This window comes from Furipterus horrens, unplaced genomic scaffold (assembly GCF_987537825.1).
Source record: "Furipterus horrens unplaced genomic scaffold, mFurHor1.1.pri manual_scaffold_7, whole genome shotgun sequence".
NCBI lineage: Eukaryota > Metazoa > Chordata > Mammalia > Chiroptera > Furipteridae > Furipterus > Furipterus horrens.
The window spans coordinates 27,936,561-27,960,383 of NW_028327177.1; the positions used below are offsets into that span (position 1 = coordinate 27,936,561).

Consider the following 23,823-nt stretch of genomic DNA (forward strand, 5'->3'; position numbering starts at 1 on the left):
TCCTTTCACAAACGATTTCTCTGTAGCATGTAATGCTGTGTGATAGCATCATACCCACAGTAGAACTTCTTTCAAAACTGGAGTGAATCTGCTCAAAACCTGCTGCTACCCTTTATCAACTAAGTTTATAGAATATTCAAAATCCTTTGTTGTACTTTCAAGAATCTTCATAGCAACTTTACCAGGAGTAAATTCCACCTCAAGAAACTACTTTCTTCACTAATTATTAAGAAGCAATTCCTCATCTCTTAAAGTTCAACCGTGAGATTGCAGCAATTCAGTCACAACTTCAGATCCACTTCTAATTCCAGTTCTCTTGGTATCTCTACCACATCCGCAGTTACTCTCTCCACTGAAGCCTCTAACGCCTCAAAGTCATCCACAAAGGCTGGAATCAGCTTCACCCACACTCTGTGAAAGTCGCTATTCTGATGTCTTTCCATGAACCACAAATGTTCTTAATGTCATCTACAATGGTGAATTCTTTCCAAAAAGTTTTCAACTTACTTGGCCCAGATCCATCACAGGAGTCACTATTAATGGCAGCTATAGCCTTACAAAAGGTAGTTGTTAAATAATAAGAACTGAAAATTGAAATTACTCCTTAACCCATAAACTGAAAAATAGTGTTCTGCTAGCAGGCATGAAAACAACATTAATCTCATTGTACATCTCCATCAGTGCTCTTGGGTGACCAGGTGCATTGTCAATAAGCAGTAATATTTTAAAAGGAATCTTTTCTGAGCAGAAGGTCTCAACAGAAGGCTTAAGATATTCAGTAAACCATGTTTAGACAGATGTGCTATCATTCAGGCTTTATTGTTCCATTTAGAGAGCACAGGCAGAACAGATTTAGCACAATTCCGAAGAGCACTGAATTTTTAGATAGCTAAATGAGCACTGGCTTCAACTTAAAGTCATCAGCAGCATTAGTCCCTAAAAAGAGAGTCTACCTGTTCTTTGAGCCAAGTGTTGACCTCTCTCTAGCTATGAAAGTTCTCAACGGCATCTTCTTTCCATAAGAGGCTGTTTCATCTACATTGAAAATTGGTTGTTTGGTGTAGCCACCTTCATTAATTATCTTAGCTAGAGCTTCTGGATAACTTGCTGCAGCTTTACATCAGCTCTTGTTGCTTTACCTTGACTTTTATGTTTTATGGAGATGGCCTCTTTCCTTAAACCTCATGAACCAACTTCCGCTAGCTTCAAAATTTTCCTCTGAAGCTTTCTTACCTCTCTCAGGTTCCACAGAACTAAATAGTTAGGGTCTTGTTCTGGATTCAGCTTTAGCTTAAGGGAATGTTGCAGCTGATTTTATCTGTGCAGATCACTAAAACTTTCTCCATAACAGCAATAAGGCTGCTTTCCAGTCTTATCATTAATGTGTTCACTTTTAATTTCCTTTAAGAACTTTCCCTTTGCATTCACAACTTGGCTGTTTGGAGCAAGAGGCCTAGCTTTCGACCTACCTCAACTTTCTACATGCTTTCCTCACTAAGCTTAATCATATCTAGCTTTTGATTTCAAGGGAGAGACATGTGGTTCTTCCTTTCACTTGAGCACTTACAGGCCAGTGTAGGGTTAGTAACTGACCTAATTTCGCTATTGTTGTGTCTCAGACAAACAGGAAGGAGAGGGAGAGGAACAGGAATGACCAGTCAGCCCAATAGTCAGAACACAGGCAACACTTATCAATTAACTTCACCCTCTTATACAGGTGCAGTTCATTGTGCCCCAAAACAACTAAAATAGTAATATCGAAGATCACCATAATAACTATAATACTAATGAAAAAAGTTTGAAATACTGCAAGAATTACCAAAATGTGACACAGTGACAAGAAGTGAGCAAATACTATTGGAAAAGTGGCACCAAGAGACTTACTTACAACTTAAAAGGATAAACAGGCCAAATGAAATTAACAAAGAATTTAAGTAGATATTTCTCTATAGAAGATATACAAACAGCCAAGAAGTAGAGAAAAAGATGCTCAAACTCATTAGCACAAAGGAAATGCAAATCAAAACCACAATGAGATACAACTTCCTCCACACCTTGATGGCTAGAACCAAAACAAAGGTAATAAAAGTATGGCAAGGATGTGGGAAAATTGGGACCCTCACACACCACAGGTGAGGAATATACAGTGGTACAACTAGTTTGGAAAACAGTCTGGCAATTCCTCAAAAAGTTAAATACACAGTTACCATTCAGCCCCATGATTCTACACCTAGATATGCATCCACGAGAAATACAAGCTTCAGTAAATGTCCACACGAAAACTTGCAGATGAATATTTGGAGCACCATTATTCATAACTGTCAGAAGTACAAATGACCCAAATAACCATCAACTGATGAATAGATGAGCAAAATGTGGTAACAGCCATATAATGGATTATTACTCAACCAAAAACAAAAACAAAAAAAGGAAATAAAATATGGATACTGCCACAAAATGAACGAATTTCAAAAACAGTACACTAAGTGAAAGAATTCGATCACAATGACTGTATTTTAATGTCTAGAACAGGCAAATCCATTGAGACAAAAAGCGGATTAGTGTTGCCCAGGGCTGGGGGAATGAAAGGCTTGGAAAGTGATGGCTAAAGAATGTGGAACTTATTTTTAGGGTATGAAAATATTCTAGAATTGATTGTGGTGATGGATACACAACTCTAAATACACTACAAGTTTAATATTGTGTATCTGAAAAGGGTAAATGTGTAACATGTGAGTTACATCTCAATAAAACTGTTTTAAGGTGGGGGGGGGACTGGACAGAAAGAATGGGAAGGGGGAGAGACACCAAGGTAAAACATTTATGGCATCAGAGAAGGGGAAAAACCTAGGCAAAGGCATGAATGTGGGAAAAAAATGCAAATTTTCTGTAGGCCAAGAGGACTATATGTATAGTGTTCAATCACAAGGAAAAGACTGGTTTTGACTTGTGTTAAAGATCTAGTTATCAATGGAAAAGGGATAATGTAGGAGAATATTATCAAATCAGAATCATGTTCAATAGGGACAGAAGGAAAAGCCACTACGGTGAAGATGAGGAGAAAACTGGACGCTGTGGGTTAGTAATGATCGATTATAAGACAGCCAGAAGTAAGAATGAAGGCTAGAGGCACAAAGTTATAACAGAAGGTGAGGCAGGAACATGGAAGAGAAGTACTTGGCATATCGTCACCTGCAGAGTAAAAGAATAACAGCTCTTTTTCCACACACACTATCCGAATATAAGTCTGAAAGACCCAAGAATGTACATAGCCTGCACAATCACTTCATTAATGTAGTAAATGAGAACTAGTTATAATGTGAAACAAGGAATCATATGCTTAAACCAAATATATTAAACAAAGATTAACAGTACTGAGTATCTATTAATAACCCACAGATGCAAGATAATAAAATGCTAAAACTACACCTTATATCAGCAATTTTCAAACTTTTTTGTCTCATGGCACACATAAATTAATTACTAAAATTCTGCAGCATACCGAAAAATGTATTTCTTTGCTGGTTTATCCAAAAAATAGGTACAATTTCGATTCGTTCAAACAGATGGCTATTGTTGTGTTGGCTGTTGTCATTTTGTTATTTGACAGTCTAAGGGAACAGAGGTCAGTGCCCCTGACTAAATAGTGAGGTATTACATGCTTTTTAAATTCTTGTGGCACGGCAGTATGCTGCAGCACACCAGCTGAGAATTGCTGCCTTAAATATATACTTCCTGGATCTTAAGATAGAAATTTTGAAGACACAATACTGCAAGCACTCTACTAAGAATAAAATGAATAGAGGAAGACTTGAGTGGGGTGAAGACAAAAACAGACATAAGATAACTAGGCATGGGAATATGGCTTTTTAAAATTATTTTAGCTGATTCTTTTAATTCATCTATTATAAATTTTATAGCTGCTCTGTTTGATAAAAAGAAACTTGGCAGAGGTAAACACATCCTAACATGATTTTATTTTCCTCAATTTCCCTAAACTACAAAAAGTCAGTTCCACTAATTTTAAGTTTCTCAATGACAAACCATCAGGTTATGAAACAAGGCATCTGCTGTTACTTTGTTTGCATTTTTAATATAGGTGGCTGCATTCTGTTTGGATAGAATACTTCCAGAATAAGAAATTTTAAATAAAAAAATTTTATAGCACCGTCCATTTGACAAATTCAGAAAAGGAAATAGGGAGTTAGTTGGACTAGGAAACAGGAAAATTATATAAGTAATTAAAATTACCACCTGCTTACTAACATAAATTTTTAGGCTAAGCCAGTAGACAAAAATAAAAATTTATAAAGAAAGACAGATTAGTATGTAAAACAATAAACCAAAAAAACTCTGGAGAGAACATTACAGAAAACAAATTTAACAAACAAAAAAATGAATTAGATAATGTCCTAGTGATAAATACTATTGCCAATAAGGGCCTCACTGTAGGCCTTACGGGTAAGAATCTAAAAGACTTTATATAATAAGTAACTCCACATAAAATAGTGGCCATATGAACAGCAATAACATAGTATCATAGTCCATTTGGGCAGACATAACAAAATACCGCAAACTGGGTAGCCAATAAACAACAGAAATTTTTTCCTCACAGTGCTGAAGGCTGGAGGGTGCTAGCATATGGTCTGGTTCTGGTGAGGACCTCTTCCAGGTTGCAGACTGTTGACTTCTCTGTGTCTTCACTTGGTGCAAGGGACAAAGAAGCTCTCACTGGCCTCTTTATATAAGGACATTAATTTCATTCATGAGGACTTCCGCTCATAATCTAATCACCTCCTAAAGGCCCCACTTTCTAATACCATTACACTGGGCATTAAAATATCGACAGATGAATATGAGGGAAAACAAACATTCAGACCATAGCACATAATCCAATCTACTTTAATATTCATCAATTCAAAAAGCTTTTTTGAATGAGATAAAATTCATATAACATAAAATTTACTCATATAAAATGCACAATTAAGTGGAATTGAGCATATTCACAAGCGTAAAAACACCACTATTTGATTTCAGAACATTTTCATTACCCCCAAAGAAACCCATGCCCATTAGCAGTCACTCCCATTCCTCCTCCTCCCTACTACTCTCTGTCTCTATTGATGTGCCTAGTCTAAGCATTTCATATGAATGGAATCATAATATGTGACCTCTTGCCTACTGTTTTGAAGGTTCTCCACATTGCAGCAAGTATCAGTACTTTATTCCTTTTTATGTCTGAATAATATTTTATTATACATTCATCAGTTAATAGACATGTGTTGTTTCCACCTTGTGACTATTAAGAATAATGATATGTGATCTCTTTTACATGTGGAATCTTTTTAAAAAAGTTAAATACATAGAAGAGTGGTGACCAGAACCAAGGTAGTAGGGAGGAATGACAGATATTGGTCAAAGAGTACAAAGTTGTAGTTATGTAGGATAAGTAAGTCCTAGAAATCTAACGGACAGCATGATGACTACAGTTAGTAATACTGTAGTGCATACTAGCTTTGCTAAGAGTAGATTTTGGTGCTCTTACCATAGGAAAAAGAAATGGTAACTATGAGGAGACATACATGTTAATTAGTTTGACTGTAGTAATTATTTCACTATGAATATCAAAACATCATGTCACACATGAAAAGGATAATTTGCTTACCAACTCTTAAAGCATTATGATCAAATATTTTATTCTACTTTACCAGCATAATCAAATAGATGATATTTATTCATGATCTGGCTGTCATTTCAAATATATACAATGACCTCCTTAAAATTTATCTATGTAAGGACAAAGAATCAACTGTACAAGAAATTGGTAAAAAATAATCCCTTGCAAATATAAAATGTATCTAGAAATTGGTGGCAGGGAATACAAGTGAATGGCTAAATACACTACACAATTTAAGTTGTGTAGTGGGTTTGAATACTAAAATACTAGTCACCACTAATAAGAATTTTCCAAATACTTGTCAAGAAGATTGTACTCTTACCTATATTTTGGAAAACTTCATTCATCAAAGCTTCATTCACTACTGAAGAGCTGACATATCCAATATGAGACCAACTTTGACAGATTGCCTGCAACAGAAGTGTCTGTGCTCTTGTTGCTTGAACTGTAAGATTTGGAAGTTCAAATATACCTTCAGTTGTAGCAACCTGAGATCTTTTGGCCCTGCATAAGAAAATAAAAAGAATAACCATATAGTAAATAGCATTTACAAACAACACATAAAAAAAGAATTATTAAGTTACCAGGGAAGGAAAGGTATATATTAGAAATATTTTTAAAAGAATTATCAGCCCTCACTGGTGTGCCTCAGTGGACTGAGCGCCGGCCTGTGAACCTAAAGGTCATGGGTTCAATTCCCAGTCAGGGTACATGCTTAGGTTGCAGGCAAGGTCCCAGTTGGGGGCATGCCAAGAGGCAACCTATTAATGTTTCTGGTGCTTTGAGGTTTCTCTCCCTCTTTCTCCCTCCTTCACGCCCTCCCTAAAAATAAGTAAATAAAATCTTTTTTTAAAAAAAAGTTTAATAGATACAAATTCTTGCTAGGATCTGAAGGGAAGGCCACTGTCTTTACACTCAAAGAATTCAGAGTCCAGTTGTGAAACAAACAAATTATAAGTTAACATAAGTGCTAAAACAATGTTATTTAATGGCTCCTGTAAGATACACTAAGGAGGCTGAGGGGGGGAAATGCATGTGTTATACTTAAATTTAATCCTAAAGAATAAATATAAATCATTTCAGAAAAAAATTAAAATTCTTTAGAGAAAAAAAAAAACGCTAAAACAAAAACAGTCCAAGAACATAAATAGGAAACACACAGTACATGAAAACAGAAATGACCCAAAAAATATGAAATACTCTAAGCCTCACCAGAAAAAAAAAGGAAATTCAAATTAAAACAATATAAGACTTTTTAAGTATACTTTATTGATTATGTTATTACAGTTGTCCCAATTTTTTCCCCATTTGTCCCCCTCTACCCAGTACCCTCCTTCCCGCCAGCAACCCCCCCCCCCCCCCCCTTAGTTCATGTCCGTGGGTCAGGCATATACGTTCTTTGGATTCTCCATTTTCTTGACCACACTCCCCTGTCTATTTTGTTCCTACCAATTATGCTTCTTAATCCCTGCACCTTTTCCCCCATTCTCTCCCTTCCCCCTCCCCACTGACAACCCTCTATATGATCTCCATATCTATGATTCTGTTCCTGTTCTAGTTGTTTGCTTAGTTTTTTCGGTTTTTTAGATTCAGTTGTTGATAGTTGTGAGTTTGTTGTCATTTTATTGCTCACACGTTTGATCTTCTTTTTCTTAATTAAGTCCCTTTGACATTTCATATAATAAGGGCTTGGTGATGATGAACTCCTTTAGCTTTACCTTGCCTGGAAAGCACTTTATACACCCTTCCATTCTAAATGATAGCTTTGTTGGGTAAAGCTAGCTTAGCTGTAGGTTTCTGCTTTTCATGACTTTGAGTATTTTTGCCAATCCCTTCTAGCCTGCCAAACAGTCTTATGGGAACTCATTTATAGGTAACTCTCTGCTTTTCTCTTGCTGCTTTTAAGATTCCCTCTTTATCTTTGACCTTGGACATTTTAATTATGATGTGTCTTTGTGTGGTCCTCTTTGGATCCCACTTGTTTGGAACTCTCTGTGCTTGCTGGACTTGTATGTCTATTTCCTTTGCCAAATTAGGAACATTTTCTTTCTTTTTTTTTTTTTAAGTAAGTTTTCAATTTCTTGCTCTTCCTCTTCTCCTTCTGGCATCCCTATGATTCAGATGTTGACACTTTTGGAGATGTCCCAGAGTCTTCTTATTCTCACCTGGTTTTCTCAAACTCTTATTTCTTCATTCTGTACTGGTTGACTGTTTATTTCTTCCTTATGTTCCAATTCATTGATTTCAACCCCTGCTTCCTACCCTTCACTAATGGTTCCGTATGAACTTTTCTTTATTTCACTTAGTGTAGCCTTCATTTCTTCCCTTATGCATTTACCATACTCAGTCACTTCTCTGAGCATCATAATCTAAAACAATGTAAGACTCTTAATATCTCATTAGAAAAACCTCTCAGGCTCTAACCCATTCTAGAAATCTATCTGAAAAGAATTCTCAGAACTCTGCAAGAATATTCACACAATAACAGTGTTTGCAGCCTTATGTAAAATAACCTAGCCCTGGTCAGGTGGCTCAGTTGGTTGGAGTGCCATCCTATACACCAAAATGTTGGGGTAAGATTCCAGGTCAAGGCACATACCTAGAAGGTGGGTTCAATCCCTGGTTGGGGTGCATATAGGAGACAACGAACCAATGTTTTCCTCTCAGATCAATGTCTGTCTCTCCCGCCCCCTTTTCCTCTCTCTCCCCACTCTCCTTCTTTTCTCTCTAAAATCATTAAAAACATATCCTCATGGGACGATATTTTAAAAATCTTTAAAAAATAAAATAGCCTAAATCTGAGACAATCCCAGTGTTAAATAAATTCTGGTACATTAACTTCATGTAACACTACTCAGATATTAAAATTAAAAAGTAGATAAATCTACTGAAATGAAAGGCTATCATGAAATATGTGTGAGCAAAGAGATATATAGTTGTTTTATAATATAGACCCATGTAATGGCAGGAAACGGTACGTTACCCACACATATAACCATATCTGCATGTGTTTGCATGCTGAAATTAAAAGCCCTAGATAGAACTATAAATACTAGCTATTCCTGGAAGATGAGAATAATGGAATACTTTTATGTGATCTGCTCCTTTTTTTCCCTACATAAATGTCTGTATTGTTTTACTTGGTCCCTTGAGAAATCAAAATGATTACTTTTTGAGAAATCAATCTAATTCTTTTTTCAAAAATTTTAAAGAAATTGCAGTATTTCAAGAAGAAACTAAGAAATCACAAACTATGTCAAAATGAAATTATTTCATAAAACATTTTTAAAATGTATAGATAAGATATTAGCATTATAGCCCTGATCAGGGTGGCTCAGTTGGTTGTGCATCATCCACAAGTGAAAAAAGGTCACCGGATTGATCCCTGGTCAGGGCACGTTGCTGGGTTGCAGGCTTGGTCCCTGGCTGGAGTGCATACGAGAAGCAACAGATCGGTGTTTCTCTCTCACGTCACTGTTTCTCTCCCTCTCTTTCTCCCTCCCTTCCTCTCTCTAAAAATAAATAAAATCCTTTTTTAAAAAAATATATTAGCATTATTAATGTATCGAACTACCTCCTTCCCTACCCTGACCGTGGATTGTCAAATAATTTCTCACCTTATTGAAATAAACTTCACTTAAAACCTCCCTAAAGAGAAACGACACCAGAAAAAATGACAGTGTAAGGTACACCAAAAGTCTGTCCCTCCATAAAAGTAATGCAGAAGCTGCCAAAAACTGTCAAGAATTAACTTTTTCAGAATCCTGGCAATTAACGAAAGCCTGCAGCAAAAAGAGGAACACAAATATAATTTTTTTTTTTTAATTAAAAAGGCTACCTACCGTCAGTAGTAACCGAGGGCTTAGCAGTGTTTTCACGGCCCCATGACGCATCTCCTGCCCCAAGCTCAGCCGTGGCACTGAACAGCGCACATCCCCAGCAAAGGTAGCAGGTAACAGAGAAAGCAAACAAACCTTTTCCACAAGGAATCATAGTTGTTTGTTTTGACTTGTATGGTGGCTACCAAGAGAACCAACTCAAAGAACTTGCTTTATCTCTCTTAATTAAGAACTCTCCCAAACAACTACCCAGGGATATTTATAGAAAACATTTACAGGCAAATGTATTGCATTAGTCTTTGCTGCCTGGGACAATGGGTAAGAGAAAAGGCACACACACACAAAAAAAGAATAACCAAAATCTTGGGAGGTACTCTGGAGACTGATGCTTCGGGGAATAAGAAAATTTAAAAACTTCAACATCTTCCTGGGAACAGAGGTCACACACACACTGAGGACTGCAGTTGCAGAGGCAAAACTAGAGAAAGGCCTTAAGCTCCCAACTCTGGCTGACTTTCAGGGTCTACCTGACAAGAGAAGAAGGTAGAGTTGAAAATTGGCTGCATTTTGAAGGCATTCCCCATCAGAAATGATGGAGGCCACACAGCAGTGGGATAAAATAGTCAAGTGTTGAAAGAAAAAACTGTTATTAATTATAATTCTGGCAAAGCTATCCATTAAGAAATGAAGTAGAAATCTCCCAAGAAAGAAAAGTCCAGAACCAGAAGGCTTCACTGATGAATTCTACCAAACATTTAAAGAAGAGTAAATACCAATCTTTTCTAAACTTTTGCCAAAAATAGAAGAAACATACCTAATTCTTTTCATAAGGCCAATATTATCCTGATACCAAAGAAAGACAAAGATAACATAAGAAAACTACAGACCAGTATCCCTTGTGAACACAGATGCAAAAATCTCAGTAAAATATTAGCAAATCAAATTAAGAAGAATATTAAATGCCCTATACACCATAACAGCTAGAATTTTCCTGGAAGTAAGAGTGATTCAACTTTTAAAAACTCAATGCAATACAGCATATTTATAGAATAAAGGCTGTGGGGGAAGCATGTTCATCTCAGCTGACAGAGAAAAAGCATTTACAAAATCCAATACTCTTTCTTGATAGAAACACTCAACACACTATTTAAAATAAAGGAAACTTCTTCAACATGATATAGAACATTTGCACAAAACACAAATAACATTATAATTAGTGCTTAAAGACTGAAAGCTTTCTCTCCAAGATCAGGAGGAAGACAAGGATGTCTGCCCTTCCCATTCCTTTTGAGTTTCTAGCCAAGAAATTAGGCTAATCCAGGCAAAGAAAGAAAAATACCATATGATATCACCTATTACAGGAAACTAAAGAACAACACAAACAAAGGAACTAAATAGAACAAAGAGCAGAATAGCAGTCAATAGGGGGGAGGGGAGAGGGAGAGAAGGGGGATAAGTAAGGGAAGGGATTAGTCAAAGAACCTGTATAAAAGACTCATGGACATGGACAACGGGGAGGGATATGATTGCGGGAGAGGGGGTGGGTTGGGTGGGGGAGAGAAATTAGGGGAAAAGGGAACAACTGTAATTGAAAAACCAAAATAAAAAAAATAAAAAATAAAATAAAAAAAAGAATTGCATTGACTATAAGTATCATAAGAAACATATTTTCTTCAAACATTTCTGCCTAATATGGAGGTGTTAGATTGGTTTTTTATTTTGGAAGCTTTCAACTAACACCACTCGTAGGCACCAAGTGTATTTAAGGCAGGAGGGATGATATTTGGTTTTGCCTGATATTTCCTTGTAATTAAATTCAGGCTGTGGATTTAATCATTAAAAAAAAAAAAAAAGAAAGAAATTAGGCTAATCATCATCATCATCATCATTATCACCGAAAGGCATTCAAACTGAAAAGGAAAAAATAAAACTATCATTATTCACAGATGACATAATATTATACTTTGAAAAACCTAAAGAAAATGCACACACACACCATTAGAGGTAATAAACAAGTTCAATCAAATTGCAAGGTACAAGGTAATTAACACAAAAATTGGTTTTATATCTACACAAATTCACAATAAATAATCTGAAAGAAAATTTAAAAAATTATATTTACAATAGCAAGAAAAAGAATAAAATACTTAGGGATAATTTAACAAAGGATTCCAAGACTTTTACATTGAAAACTACCAAGCATGTTCAAAGACATTAAAGAAAGAATCTAAATGATAATAAGACAGTCCATGTTTATGGATTGGAAATTTTAATATTGTTAAGATGGCAATACTTGCCAAATTGATCTGTAGATTCAATACAATCCCTATCAAAATCCGTTATTCTGAACAAATGAATACACTAATCCTGAAATTCATGTGGATTGTGAGGGATCCCAAGAGCTAAAACAATCTTAATTTTACAAAAAGTCAGAAGACTCATATTTCCTCATTTCAAAACTTAATACAAAGGTACAGTAATCAAAACAATGGCTTACTGTCATAAGGATAGACACACGAAAATAAGTGCACTAGAAATGAAGAGTCTAGAAATAAGCCTATATGTCTATGGTCACTTGATTTCTTATAAGGGTGTCAAGATCAATTAATGGGAAATGAAGAGTCTTTTAAACAAATAGGTTTGGAACAATTGGATATCCAAATACAAAAGAATGAAGTTGGTCCTCTACCTAATACCATGTAACAAAATTAACTCAATACTGACCAATAGCTAAAACTATAAAACTCTTAGAAGAAAACACAGGTGTAAATCTTCATCATCGTAGATTAAGGAACAGTTTCTTAAATGTGATTCCAAAAGCAAAACAAACAAAAGGAGAAACAAATGAATTGGACTACTTCAAAATTTAAAAATTGTGTATATCAAAGGATATTATTCAGAAAGCAAAACTGAACCAGAGGCATGTAAACAAGAAACAGACTAACAGTGACAAGGGGGGAGGGGAAGAAGGGGGGTAAACAGGAGAAGGGTCTAGTCAAGGAACTAGTATAAACAACCCATGGACATGGACAACAGGGTCGGGATAGGCTGTGGGAGAAGAGGTGGGCGGGGGGAGCAATGGGGGGGAAATGTGGGACAACTGTAATAGAAAAACAATTTAAAATAAATTTTTTAAGAATTTTTAAATAAAAAAGAAAGTAAAAAGACAACCCAGAGAATGAGAGACTATATTTGCAAATCACATATCTAAGAGTCTAGTGTTCAGAATATGCAAAGAACTCCACAACTCAACAGCAAAAAGACATACAGCCTAACTTAAAAATGAACTAGAACATGAAGAGACATTTCTTTGAAGAAGATACTGAAATTGGTCAATACTCACATGAAAAGATACTCAACATCATTAGGGAAATAAAAATAAAATCACAATGAGATGCCATTTCACACCCACTCAGACAACTATAATAAAAGGAAAAAAAAAAAAACAGAAAATAACAAGTGTTGGCAATGATAAAGAGGAATTGAAACCCTCGTACACTGGAGGTAGAAAGATATAATGGTATAGCCAATATATAAAACAATCTGGCAGTTCATCAGAAAGATAAACACAGATTTACTATATGACCCAGCAATTATATTGTTAGGTATATACCCAAGAAAGCATGTTCATGTAAAAACTCATACAAGCAATTTCACACCAGTAATATTCTTAACCAAAACATGAGAACAACCCAAATGTAAGACAACTAATGAATGGATAAACAAAATGTGGAATGTTTTTCAGTCATTAAAAACGGAAGTAGTAGTGATACATTCTACAACATGGATAAACCCTGAAAACATACTAAATGGAAGAAGCCAAACAGAAAATGATACAGATTTTAAGCTTCTGATTATATAAGACATCCAGAGTCCTAGATAGAGACAGGGGTTCGCTTTTTGAGTTTTAAAATTTTTCTGGAATGAGGTAATCATGATGATAATGATGATGAATGCACAACAATGTGAATATACTAAAAATCAATGAATTGCAGAGTAATATGGTAAACTTTATGTTATTTGAGTTTTATCTCAATAAAAAAAATCGCTAAAGTATTCAGAACTCTGTTCCTAGGAACACCTATCTAAGCAACTAATCATTGCCTTCTTTCACTCAAAAAAATATCAAAATGACAAAAACAAAACCCTGGTTTCAAACGTCTCTCTTAATTAGCATGCTGGAATTCAAATATATAATCACACATTAAGATTTCTATGACCTTGTCCATACAACTACCAAATATTTAATAGCAATATGTGGCTGTATCTAGATATACCCTTCAATCCAAATCATGGTCACATTTTACCATAAAACCAAAAGATTGGACTAACTAGACCAGGATATAAATATGCACTGAATAAAACAGTCTTTAAACCGAACAGGTATAATAGTAAAGATCAAGAGACAGCAGGAAAAAAAAACAGGACACAATTCACAAATTAACATTTCATTATTATTACTGGGTTTGTGGGGTTTTTGTTTTGTTTTGTTTTGTTTTTGCTTTTCCAATATTATAGCCATTTTTTAAAGCATTTTTATTTTCTTTAATTAAGGGTTTCAAAATTGAGAGGTGGTTCTCTCTCTATTATGCTCTCAAATTTCTGTTCAAAATGCTTGACCAAGGGGAAAAAAAGTTTATTAATAATGATACTCAGTAAAGAAAACAGATATTTAGAGCATCTGCAACATAAAAATGTACAATTAATCTAGCTACTCTATCTTCAGCCAGATACACTATGGTATTTGAGAAGGCTTATGGTGCAGCAAGAGCTATGTTCTTATAACCACGGCAATATTTATTTATAAGGCACAATTATAGTCAGGATTCTTTTTACAAGTGGGTCTTTACTATTTCATAACAAATTTGGCTACTGTATATGGTACTCTTACTTTCAAGCCATCATATGTCTCATGAAGCAGTTCCCAAATGGATAACGTAGGCTTAAATAAAAACTTAAACATATACAAATTTTAAAAGATTAATTTATTCTACATTTTAATAATGCCCAAGGGTGGGGGCTATTTCCTCCTTCAGATTCAATTTAATTTAACATCAAAGGAAATAATTCACTTTGTTCAGGAGCCAGAATTCAATAATAAACAAGTTATATCATACGCGTAGGACATGCTTTAGTGGTTTGTTTTATTTTCCAGCTGTAACCAACTACAAATAAAAGTACAGTTTATTATACGTCTGTTAAGTACTCCAGTAGCATTTGAACTACAATAAACTATTGTAAAATTATTTGGCAACAAATGGTGGCTTACACAATGTACCTGTTAGTATAACAATATAAATGAAGAGGGTTTTTTCCTCTTTTGTTTTGGTCAATTTTGAAATATTTCTAACAAGCTAACAAGTATAGGAAAAGAACATCCATGTATCCACTTCATAAACCAAACTGATTAAACCAAAATATTATGTCATATTTGCTTAAGAGGTTTTTAAACAAATCAATAGCTTTTACAAACTTTTTAAAAGCTATGGGGAGAGGGGCTCATTAAAATGTCAATGAAAATGCACAATAAAAATATAATTTTCCTTGTGATTTATGCCACGACAAATTTGTTTAAACTTTGTTTAAAATAAAACAGCTCAATAAAATTCATACTAAAGGTATCTAAAAACTTCTGGACTTACCTATTTGGGGGGGTGGGGGGCGGGGAGGAGAATATCACTAAGCCTGCATTTTAACAGTTAAGTTGGTGAAGATAAAATAATTTATTTAACAAATGGCTATTTCACATATCCCTTAAGTCCTAGTCTGAACATATGTTCATTTTACCGAATAGGTTTAAAAACTATCAATGTAAACATTACTCCCTAGGGGAAAATAAATCCTAATGTAACTAGTGGGATAAACAACTCATTAAAAATAAATTTGGACAAACTCCAGGATAAATTTAAGGAAATAGAAACAAGCAGGTCTTGATTGTGTAGTAGCGAAGACTGAAAATTAATATGACCTAATTAACAAATACTTTAAAAGACTTTATTTGTACCATCTGCTGATAAATTATAATATAGAGCTGGTGAAAACTGCGTAGCAATACAGCATTTCTATAAAGAAAATTCTTCCTTCAAAACTTTAAATAAAAAATATGGAAGTAGTTCTTACTATTCAATGCAAAGGAATTAACTTATACAATCCATTCATGTTCATAGTAATACCATAAAATTTTTGCCCTACATAAACTTGAGAAACAGCCACCCATTCTTTTAAAATCAACACACCTCATAGCAAATGAAAGAATATCCTCAGCAACAGCTGGATCTAAAGATTTATATAGAATCCCCAAAAGCAAAGTTTGAAGCCTACAAACTGGTTCCAAAAAATGTATTTTTGTTATTACTCATATCCTGTACAGTAAAATAAGATTAGATCACTTTTTCCAAAATAAAATGAGTACAAAATTTCACTAACTCAACTTAGATATGAAAGCAGTTTTAAAAGCTAAGAAATTTATATTTAGTTCTATATGCAATGACCCTTTAACTCACACATCAATACTTAAATGAAAAGAAAAACATTTAATTAAATGGTAGGTAAAATGAAATGAATGATAGGTAGGTAAAATGAATGGTTAGCTCTTCTTCCCTCCTTCTGATGCCACTCCACTCCCCATAACTTCTTGAGTTTTGTATGCATACATACAGACCTCTATTGATTTTATGCATCGATACACATATAATTTTAATGAGTATGTTGTGTATATGACTAAAGCCTCCATTTAATGATTAAATTACATATCTGATAAATCATCAAGATCTTTCAACAATAGAACATATACCTCTACGTTGGTCTTTTTAATGCCAGTTTGGTATTAAACAGTTTGAATCAAATTTCACATTTATCAGCACTTCTCCAAAACTCCACAAGTATTAACTATCATACTTTTTAACTACAATGATTTTTAGCATTTGCAAATGGCTGTAAAATATAAATTATACCTTGTATAAATACAAAAATATTTTACCATTTTTCAAAATTTCTGAAATAAAATATATCATTATTTGAACTAAAATGTTAGATAACAAATGAACAAAAAATGGGAAGTAAATCTTTTCTGTCTCTAAAACAAAAATACAACAAATGCTTCATTATTATAATATATAAAGTCCAAAATCTTACAATAAAGTATGGGTAGTAACTTATTTGTTTATTTACAAAATACAGAAGTAAATGCTATCTCTTCACGAATCTCATCATCTCCTAGACAAGTCTGTTATTCAACAGATAATTCATCTACTTAAGTAAAAATGTTTAACTATTCAATAAAAAAAGAGAAAGTATGTTTATGCAATATAATTTATATATATGTAAAATTAATAACATACAAATAGAACCCTGAAAATTCTCATTAGGAAATTAACTAGAATTTTAGATCAATTTCAGTAATTCATTAAAGTCACTGGTTTTTGCTTTGGCCAAGAGCACATTTCACCTGTATTATGTAAATAAAAAGAAAACAGACTTTTTTTTGTCAAAAAGCATACAGTCTAAATAAATCAGCCTACTGAAAGCACAAAAATCAGTGAAAAATTTACCAGCTGTATGTATATAACCATAGAAAAAAGAGAAGATCTTTATGAAATGTAAATTTTTGAAAAAAATTAGAAGGGTTCTTCAATAATCACAACTGGAGTTAAATCCCTTCTACGAAAAGTACAGTGAAAAAACAGGAACAACATCCCAACCTTAATAGAAGAATGTGACCTAATCGGAAAACTATCAATTGGGCCAACATCTGAGGAGTGAGTAAAGATTACTTAGGCTAGAACTAGTAAATCAGTATGGTGAAAGACTTGGTTGAAAGAAGACAAATGAAAATAGGGCAAAAGGTGGGAAAAGATAGGAAGATATTCAGATGAATCTAGACAGCCAAGAAGGAGCCAGAACTGGAGGGCATCGCTGAATGTTTTAAAGATTTTAATCTTTACAAGCAAAAACTATAGAGCAGTGGTTCTCAACCTTCCTAATGCCGCGACCCTTTAATACAGTTCCTCATGTTGTGGTGACCCCCAACCATAAAATTATTTTTGTTGCTACTTCATAACTGTAATTTTGCTACTGTTATGAATCGTAATGTAAATACCTGATATGCAGGGTGTATTTTCATTGTTACAAATTAAACATAATTGAAGCATAGTGATTAATCACAAAAAAATATGTAATTATATATGTGTTTTCCAATGGTCTTAGGCGACCCCTGTGAAAGGGTCGTTTGACCCCCAAAGGGGTCACGACCCACAGGTTGAGAACTGCTGCTATTGAGCAAAGTATTTTAGGCAGGAGAGGAACCTAATTAGAACTACCTTCCAAAAACAAACCAATCAAACAAACCTGGCTCGCAGACATATGAGTTAGCTGGTGGTTAAGAACACCCCTCTAAATACTGAGAGGATCAAGAAAGAAAAAGCAAATATGTCCTAATTTACATTGGGATTCCAAGGCCTATAACATAAGTTTCTACAAGATAAGTGCCAAAAAATATTTTTAAAACAAATAGATGATTCATTAATCAATTGAAACTTGAAAAATTCTATGTATTAACAGATTCATATAGGAAACTGGCAATATTTTTAAACTTATAAATCAAAATGAATGCAGTCAAATTTATGATCAAAAACTTGCTAATGAGCTATCAACATGCTATTATTGGCTCGATCACCAACTAATTAAAAGATGTCTAAAAGAAATTATTTCATTTCTTTACATCTGCCATATCACATTCCCTAATCCTCCTCCATTTCTACATCTATTATACAGAAACAGGCAGATCCAAGATCAAGGCAGATAGGTAGAAGCTACATTCGCTTCCTCTCTGGACCAAACTAGAATTACAACTAAATAATAAAACAATCATCATGAATAACCAACTGAAGGCTAGCTGAAGAGGAGTCTTATAACCAAAGATTTACAGAGGAAGCCACACTGAAACTAGTAGCAAGGACAGAGACGCAAAAAGGGCTGACCCCACTCCCAGGAACGGTGGCTGAGGTTCCGAGGGATACCTAAGCTTGAGGGGGGATGGGAGGGTGCGTCCTCCCTGAGAAGCATGGGGTCTCAAAACTCAAGCTGGGCTCCCCATCCCAGAGCACCAGTGACAGGAAGAGGCACCCACAAAACAAGTGGCTGTGGAAATCAGTGGGTTATCTGTCCACCAGGGAGAGGCAGGAGTCCACTAGAGACACAGGCGCCGTGTTTATTAAAGGACCAATGTACAAAACTTCGTTCACAGCCACTCACTCTGGGCTGCCGTGGAGGGTGGACGGAGCAAACTAGAGTAGTGAGAGGAGAGTCTGGGGCTTGTGGCTCTGGGGAGGGAGATGAGGGGAAACCGCCAGGATCACTATGCTGTCATTCTCCCACACTGCAGATGCCATCTTCCTTGTGTGGAGCACACCTGCCTGTGTGGCATCAGCCTAGGGGAAAGCAATAGCCCCAACCACTGGAATCTCTCTCGCTTAATCCTGTGAAGCTTACACCCTGCTACGGAGTCAGCTGCCTTGGCCAGAATGGAGAGGTTTGGACAGACTCAGGGGTGTTGTGACTGAGTTATGTGGCTCTGGGTTGGGGGCCATACCCCCCTCGTGTTTCCCCTGGGAGATGTGCTAGAACTACTCTCTGGGCTGCCAGCAGACCTATGCCCGTGGCTCTGGCTCCAGATGAAAAGGCCCCAACCACCCAACTCCTAGGGGCTCTGCCCTGCCAAGGTCAGAAAAAACCCAGGACAGTACTGAGTGGTGTGGCTCTAGAGTTGGGGCCACAACCTCAACCTTCGCCAAAGACTGACCAGCACCTCCCCTTCACAGGAGATCCACTAGCCCTATCCTACCAAATATCGGCAGCCCCACCTTGCTGAGTTCTGACTCCTGCCAGCAGAACCTGGGGACAGAGCTGTGGGCTTCTAGAAGAGGGGCCACTTTTTTCTTGCAAGTCTGACTGGAGCAGAGCCCTTCCTTCACACAACCAAATCTTGTTCTGTTAGGACCTGATAAACTCTGCTGACTCACCCTCATGAAGCCCTGAAAGCATACTTATAAGCATTACTTTACAACCGAACCTGTATTACAAGAAATGTTAAAAGGCCTGCTAGAAGAAGAATAAAAGAAGAAAGAAGAAGGAAGAAGAAAAAGAAGAAACAACAACCATCAGAGGGGCATAGTTAAAAGAAGAAAAAGATTAAATACATATCTATCAATAATCACTTTAAATGTAAATGGCTCAAATTCACCAATCAAAAGACAGAGGGTAGCTGAATGGATAAGAAAACAAGATCCATATATATGCTGATACAAGACACCCACCTGAGAACGAAAGATACACACAGGCTATACAGAAACGAATGGAAAAAAAATGTTTCATGCAAAAGGAAAAGAAAGAGTTGGGGTACCATTAGTTATTAGCAGACAAAACAGACTTTAAAACGAAGGCTATAGTAAGAGATAAAGGACACTAAATAATGATAAAGGAAGCATTCCAACAAAAGGATATCACCCTAGTCAACATATATGCACCCAATATAGGAGCACCTAAATATATAAACACATAAAGCATATCTTGATGGACATGAAGGGAGAGACTGATAGTAATACAGTAATAATAGTGAATTTTAACACTCCATTCACACCAATGGGTTGATCTTCTAGATAGGAAATCAACAAGAAACAGCAGCTTTAAATGACACTCTAGATCAGATGGATTTTATTGATATCTTCAGAACATTTCACCTCAAATCACCAGAATATACATACTTTCAAGTGTACATGGAACATTCTCTAGGGTAGACCACATATTAAGACACAAAAAGAGTCTCTCTTAAACTTAAGAAGACTGAAATCATATCAAGCATCTTCTCTGACTAGAAATCAATCACAAGAACAAAACTGAAAACCAAACAAAAATATGTAGACTAAATAAAATGCTACATAACAATGAATGAATGAGATCAAAGAAGAAATAAAAAATTACCTTAAAACATATGAAAATGAGAACACAACCCCAAATCTATGGGAAACAGTGAAAGTAGTCCTAAGAGAGAAACTCATAGCATTATACAGGCCTATCTCAAGGGGAAAAACTCATACAATCTAACTTTCCACTTAAAGGAACGTGAAAAAGAAAAACAAAGCCTAAAAGTGAGCAGAAGGAAGAAAAAATAAAGACCAAAGAAGAAATAAATGAAACAGTTTTAAGAAAACAATACAAACTATCAATGAAACCAAGAGCTGGTTCTTTGCAAAGATAAATAAGACTGACAAACCTTTTGGACTAATCAAGAAACAAAAAGAGAGAAATCTAATAAATACAATGAGAAATGAAAGAGAAGTAACAACTGACACCACAGAAATACAAAGGATTGTAAGAAAATATTATGAAAAACTTTATCTAAAAAGAATGGACAGTCTGAAAGAAATTGACAAATTCTGCCCTGGCTGGTATGGCTCAGTGGAGTGAGCGCCAGTCTGCAACCCTAAAGGTCGCCAGTTTGATTCCCAATCAGGGCATGGTTGTAGGTCACGTCCCCAAAAGGGGCATGCGAGAGGCAACCAATCGATGTATCTCTCACACATCAATGTTTATCTCCATCTCTTTCTCCCTCCCTTCCCAACTCTCTAAAAATAAATGAAATCTTTTTAAAATAGAAAAAGGAGATTGATAAATTCCTAGAAACATACAACCTTTAAAAACTGAATCAGGAAGAATCGGAGATTCTGAAAAGACAGATTACAACTAGTGAAATTCAAACAGTAATCAAAAAACTCAACAAACTGGATGGCTTTACAGGTGAATTGTATCAAACACTAGGAAGAATTAACAGCAATCCTTTTCAAACTATTTCAAAAAATTCAAGATAAGGGAAGTTCCCAAGCTCATTTTATGAGGCCAGCATTATCCTAATTCCAAAACCAGATAAAGACACTACAAAGAAAGAAAACTATAGGCCAATATCTGTGATGAACATAAATGCGAAAATCCTCAAGAAAATAATAGCAATCCAGATCCAGTAATATGTTAAAAAGATCATATACCATGATCAAGTGGGGCTATTCTGGGGCTGCAAGGATGGTACAATATCCACAAATCAATAAGGGTGATAAACAAAATGAAGGATAAAAACCACATAATCATATCAATAAATGCAAAAAAGCATTTGATAAAATCCAGTACCCACTTATGACAAAAAAATATATAAAAATTTCAGCAAAAGTGGAAAGAGAGGGAACATTTCCCAATGTAATAAGGGTCATATATGACAAACCCACAGCCAATATATTCAATAAGCAAAAACTACAAGTATTCCCCTTAAGCTGGGAAACAAAACAGGGATTCCACTTTCACCACTCCTATTTAACATAGTACTGGAAGTCCTTGCCACAGCAATTAGACAAGAAAAAGAAATAAAAGTCACCCAAATTGAAAAGAAGTAAAACTGTCAATATTTGCAGATGACATGATACTGTACATAGAAAATCCTAAAGAGTCCACAAAGAAATTTCTAAAACTGATAAATGAATCAGTAAAGTAGCAGGATACAAAATAAATATCCAGAAATCAGTGTGTTTTTATACGCCAATAATGAACTATCAGAAAAGGAAACTTAAGAAAAAAAGTCCATTCAGAATTGCTTCTAAACAATAAAATAAAATACCAAGGAATTAATTTAACCACAGATGTAAAAGACCTGTACTTGAAAAATAATAAGACACACAAAAAAATGAAGACACAAATAAGTGAAAGTATATATCATGTTCATGAATAAGAATTAACATCATTAAAATGTCCATACTACCCAAAGCAATCTATACATTCAATGCATCCTATCAGGATACCAAAGGTGTATTCACTGAAGTAGAACAATTATTCCAAAAATACATATGGAACCACAAAAGACCCCAAATAGAAACAATAATCTTGAGAAAGGAAAAAATAAAGTTGAAGGAAACACGCTACCTGATATCAAATGATACGATACTACAAGGACATTGATATCAAAACAGCATGGTAATGGCATAAAAACAGACATATTGATCAATAGAACATAATAGAGAACCCATAAATAATCCCATACCTTATAGTCAATTAATATTTGAAAAAGGAGGCAAAAAGATACAATCAGGTAAATACAGTCTATTCAATAAATAGTGCTGGGAAAATTGGACAAATACATGTAAAAAAATAAAACATGACCACCTTCTTACACCTTACACAGAAATAGACTCAAAATGGATTAAAGACTTAAATGTTACACTCAAGACGTTAAAATTCTAGATGAAAACATAGGCAATAAAATTTTGGATATTTCTCATAGCAATATTTTTTTCTGATAAATCTCCTTAGGCAAAGGAAACAAAAGAAAACATAAACAAATGGCACTACATCAAACTGAAAAAGCTTTTGCACAGCAAAGGAAACCATCAACAAAATGAAAAGACATACCAACTGATGGGAGAACATATTTGCCAATAAGTATGATGAGGGGTTAATATCCAACATCTATAAAGAACTTATACAACTCAACACCCAAAAAAAACAAAAACAAACAAACAAAAAAAATCAAATTTACAAAATGGAAAAAGGACCTAAATAGACACTTCTCCAAATAGAATATACATATGAAAATATGCGAAACATCACTAATCATCAGTGAAATACAAATTAAAACAATGAGGTATCACCTCACTCATGTCAGAATGGCTTTCATCAATAAATCAACAAACAACAACTGTTGGTGAGGATGTGGAGAAACAGGGAACCAGCATGCACTGCTGGTGGGAATGCAGATTGGTGCAGCCACTCTGAAAAGCAGTATGGAATTTCCCCAAAAAATTAAAAATGGAACTGTGTTGTGACCCAGTGATTCCACTCCTGGGAATTTATCTGAAGAAACCTGACACTGATTCAAAAGAATATATACATTCCTATATTCACTGCAGCATTATTTACAATAACCAAAATTTGGAAGCAGCTCAAGAGTCCATCAGTAGACGAGGGCATAAAAAAGTTGTAGTACATTTAAACAATGGGATACTACATGGATGTAAAAAAGAAAATCTTACCTTCTGCGACAATAGAGACAGACCTGGAGATTATTATGCTAAGTGAAATAAACCAATCAGAGAAAGGCAAATGCCACATGATCCCACTTATCTGTAGAATCTAACAAACAAAATAGAAACAGAGCCATGGATACATGGAACAGACTGACAGCTGTCAGAGGGGCGGGCATAGGGGGAATTGCATGAAAGAAGGTGAAGGGATTAGCCAAAAACACACATACACACACACAACACACAGACA

At 35.1% G+C, this 23,823-nt stretch overlaps 1 protein-coding gene across 1 annotated transcript in view; it reads right to left on the reverse strand.

Moving 5' to 3' along the window:
* Positions 1 to 23,823, reverse strand: part of VPS13B (vacuolar protein sorting 13 homolog B) — a 714,607-nt gene that overhangs the window by 591,046 nt on the left and 99,738 nt on the right. Inside the window, exon 17 of the mRNA XM_090283521.1 lies at positions 6,000 to 6,181. Coding sequence (XP_090139647.1) covers positions 6,000 to 6,181 — 182 coding nt within the window. The remainder of the gene's footprint in view (positions 1 to 5,999; positions 6,182 to 23,823) is intronic.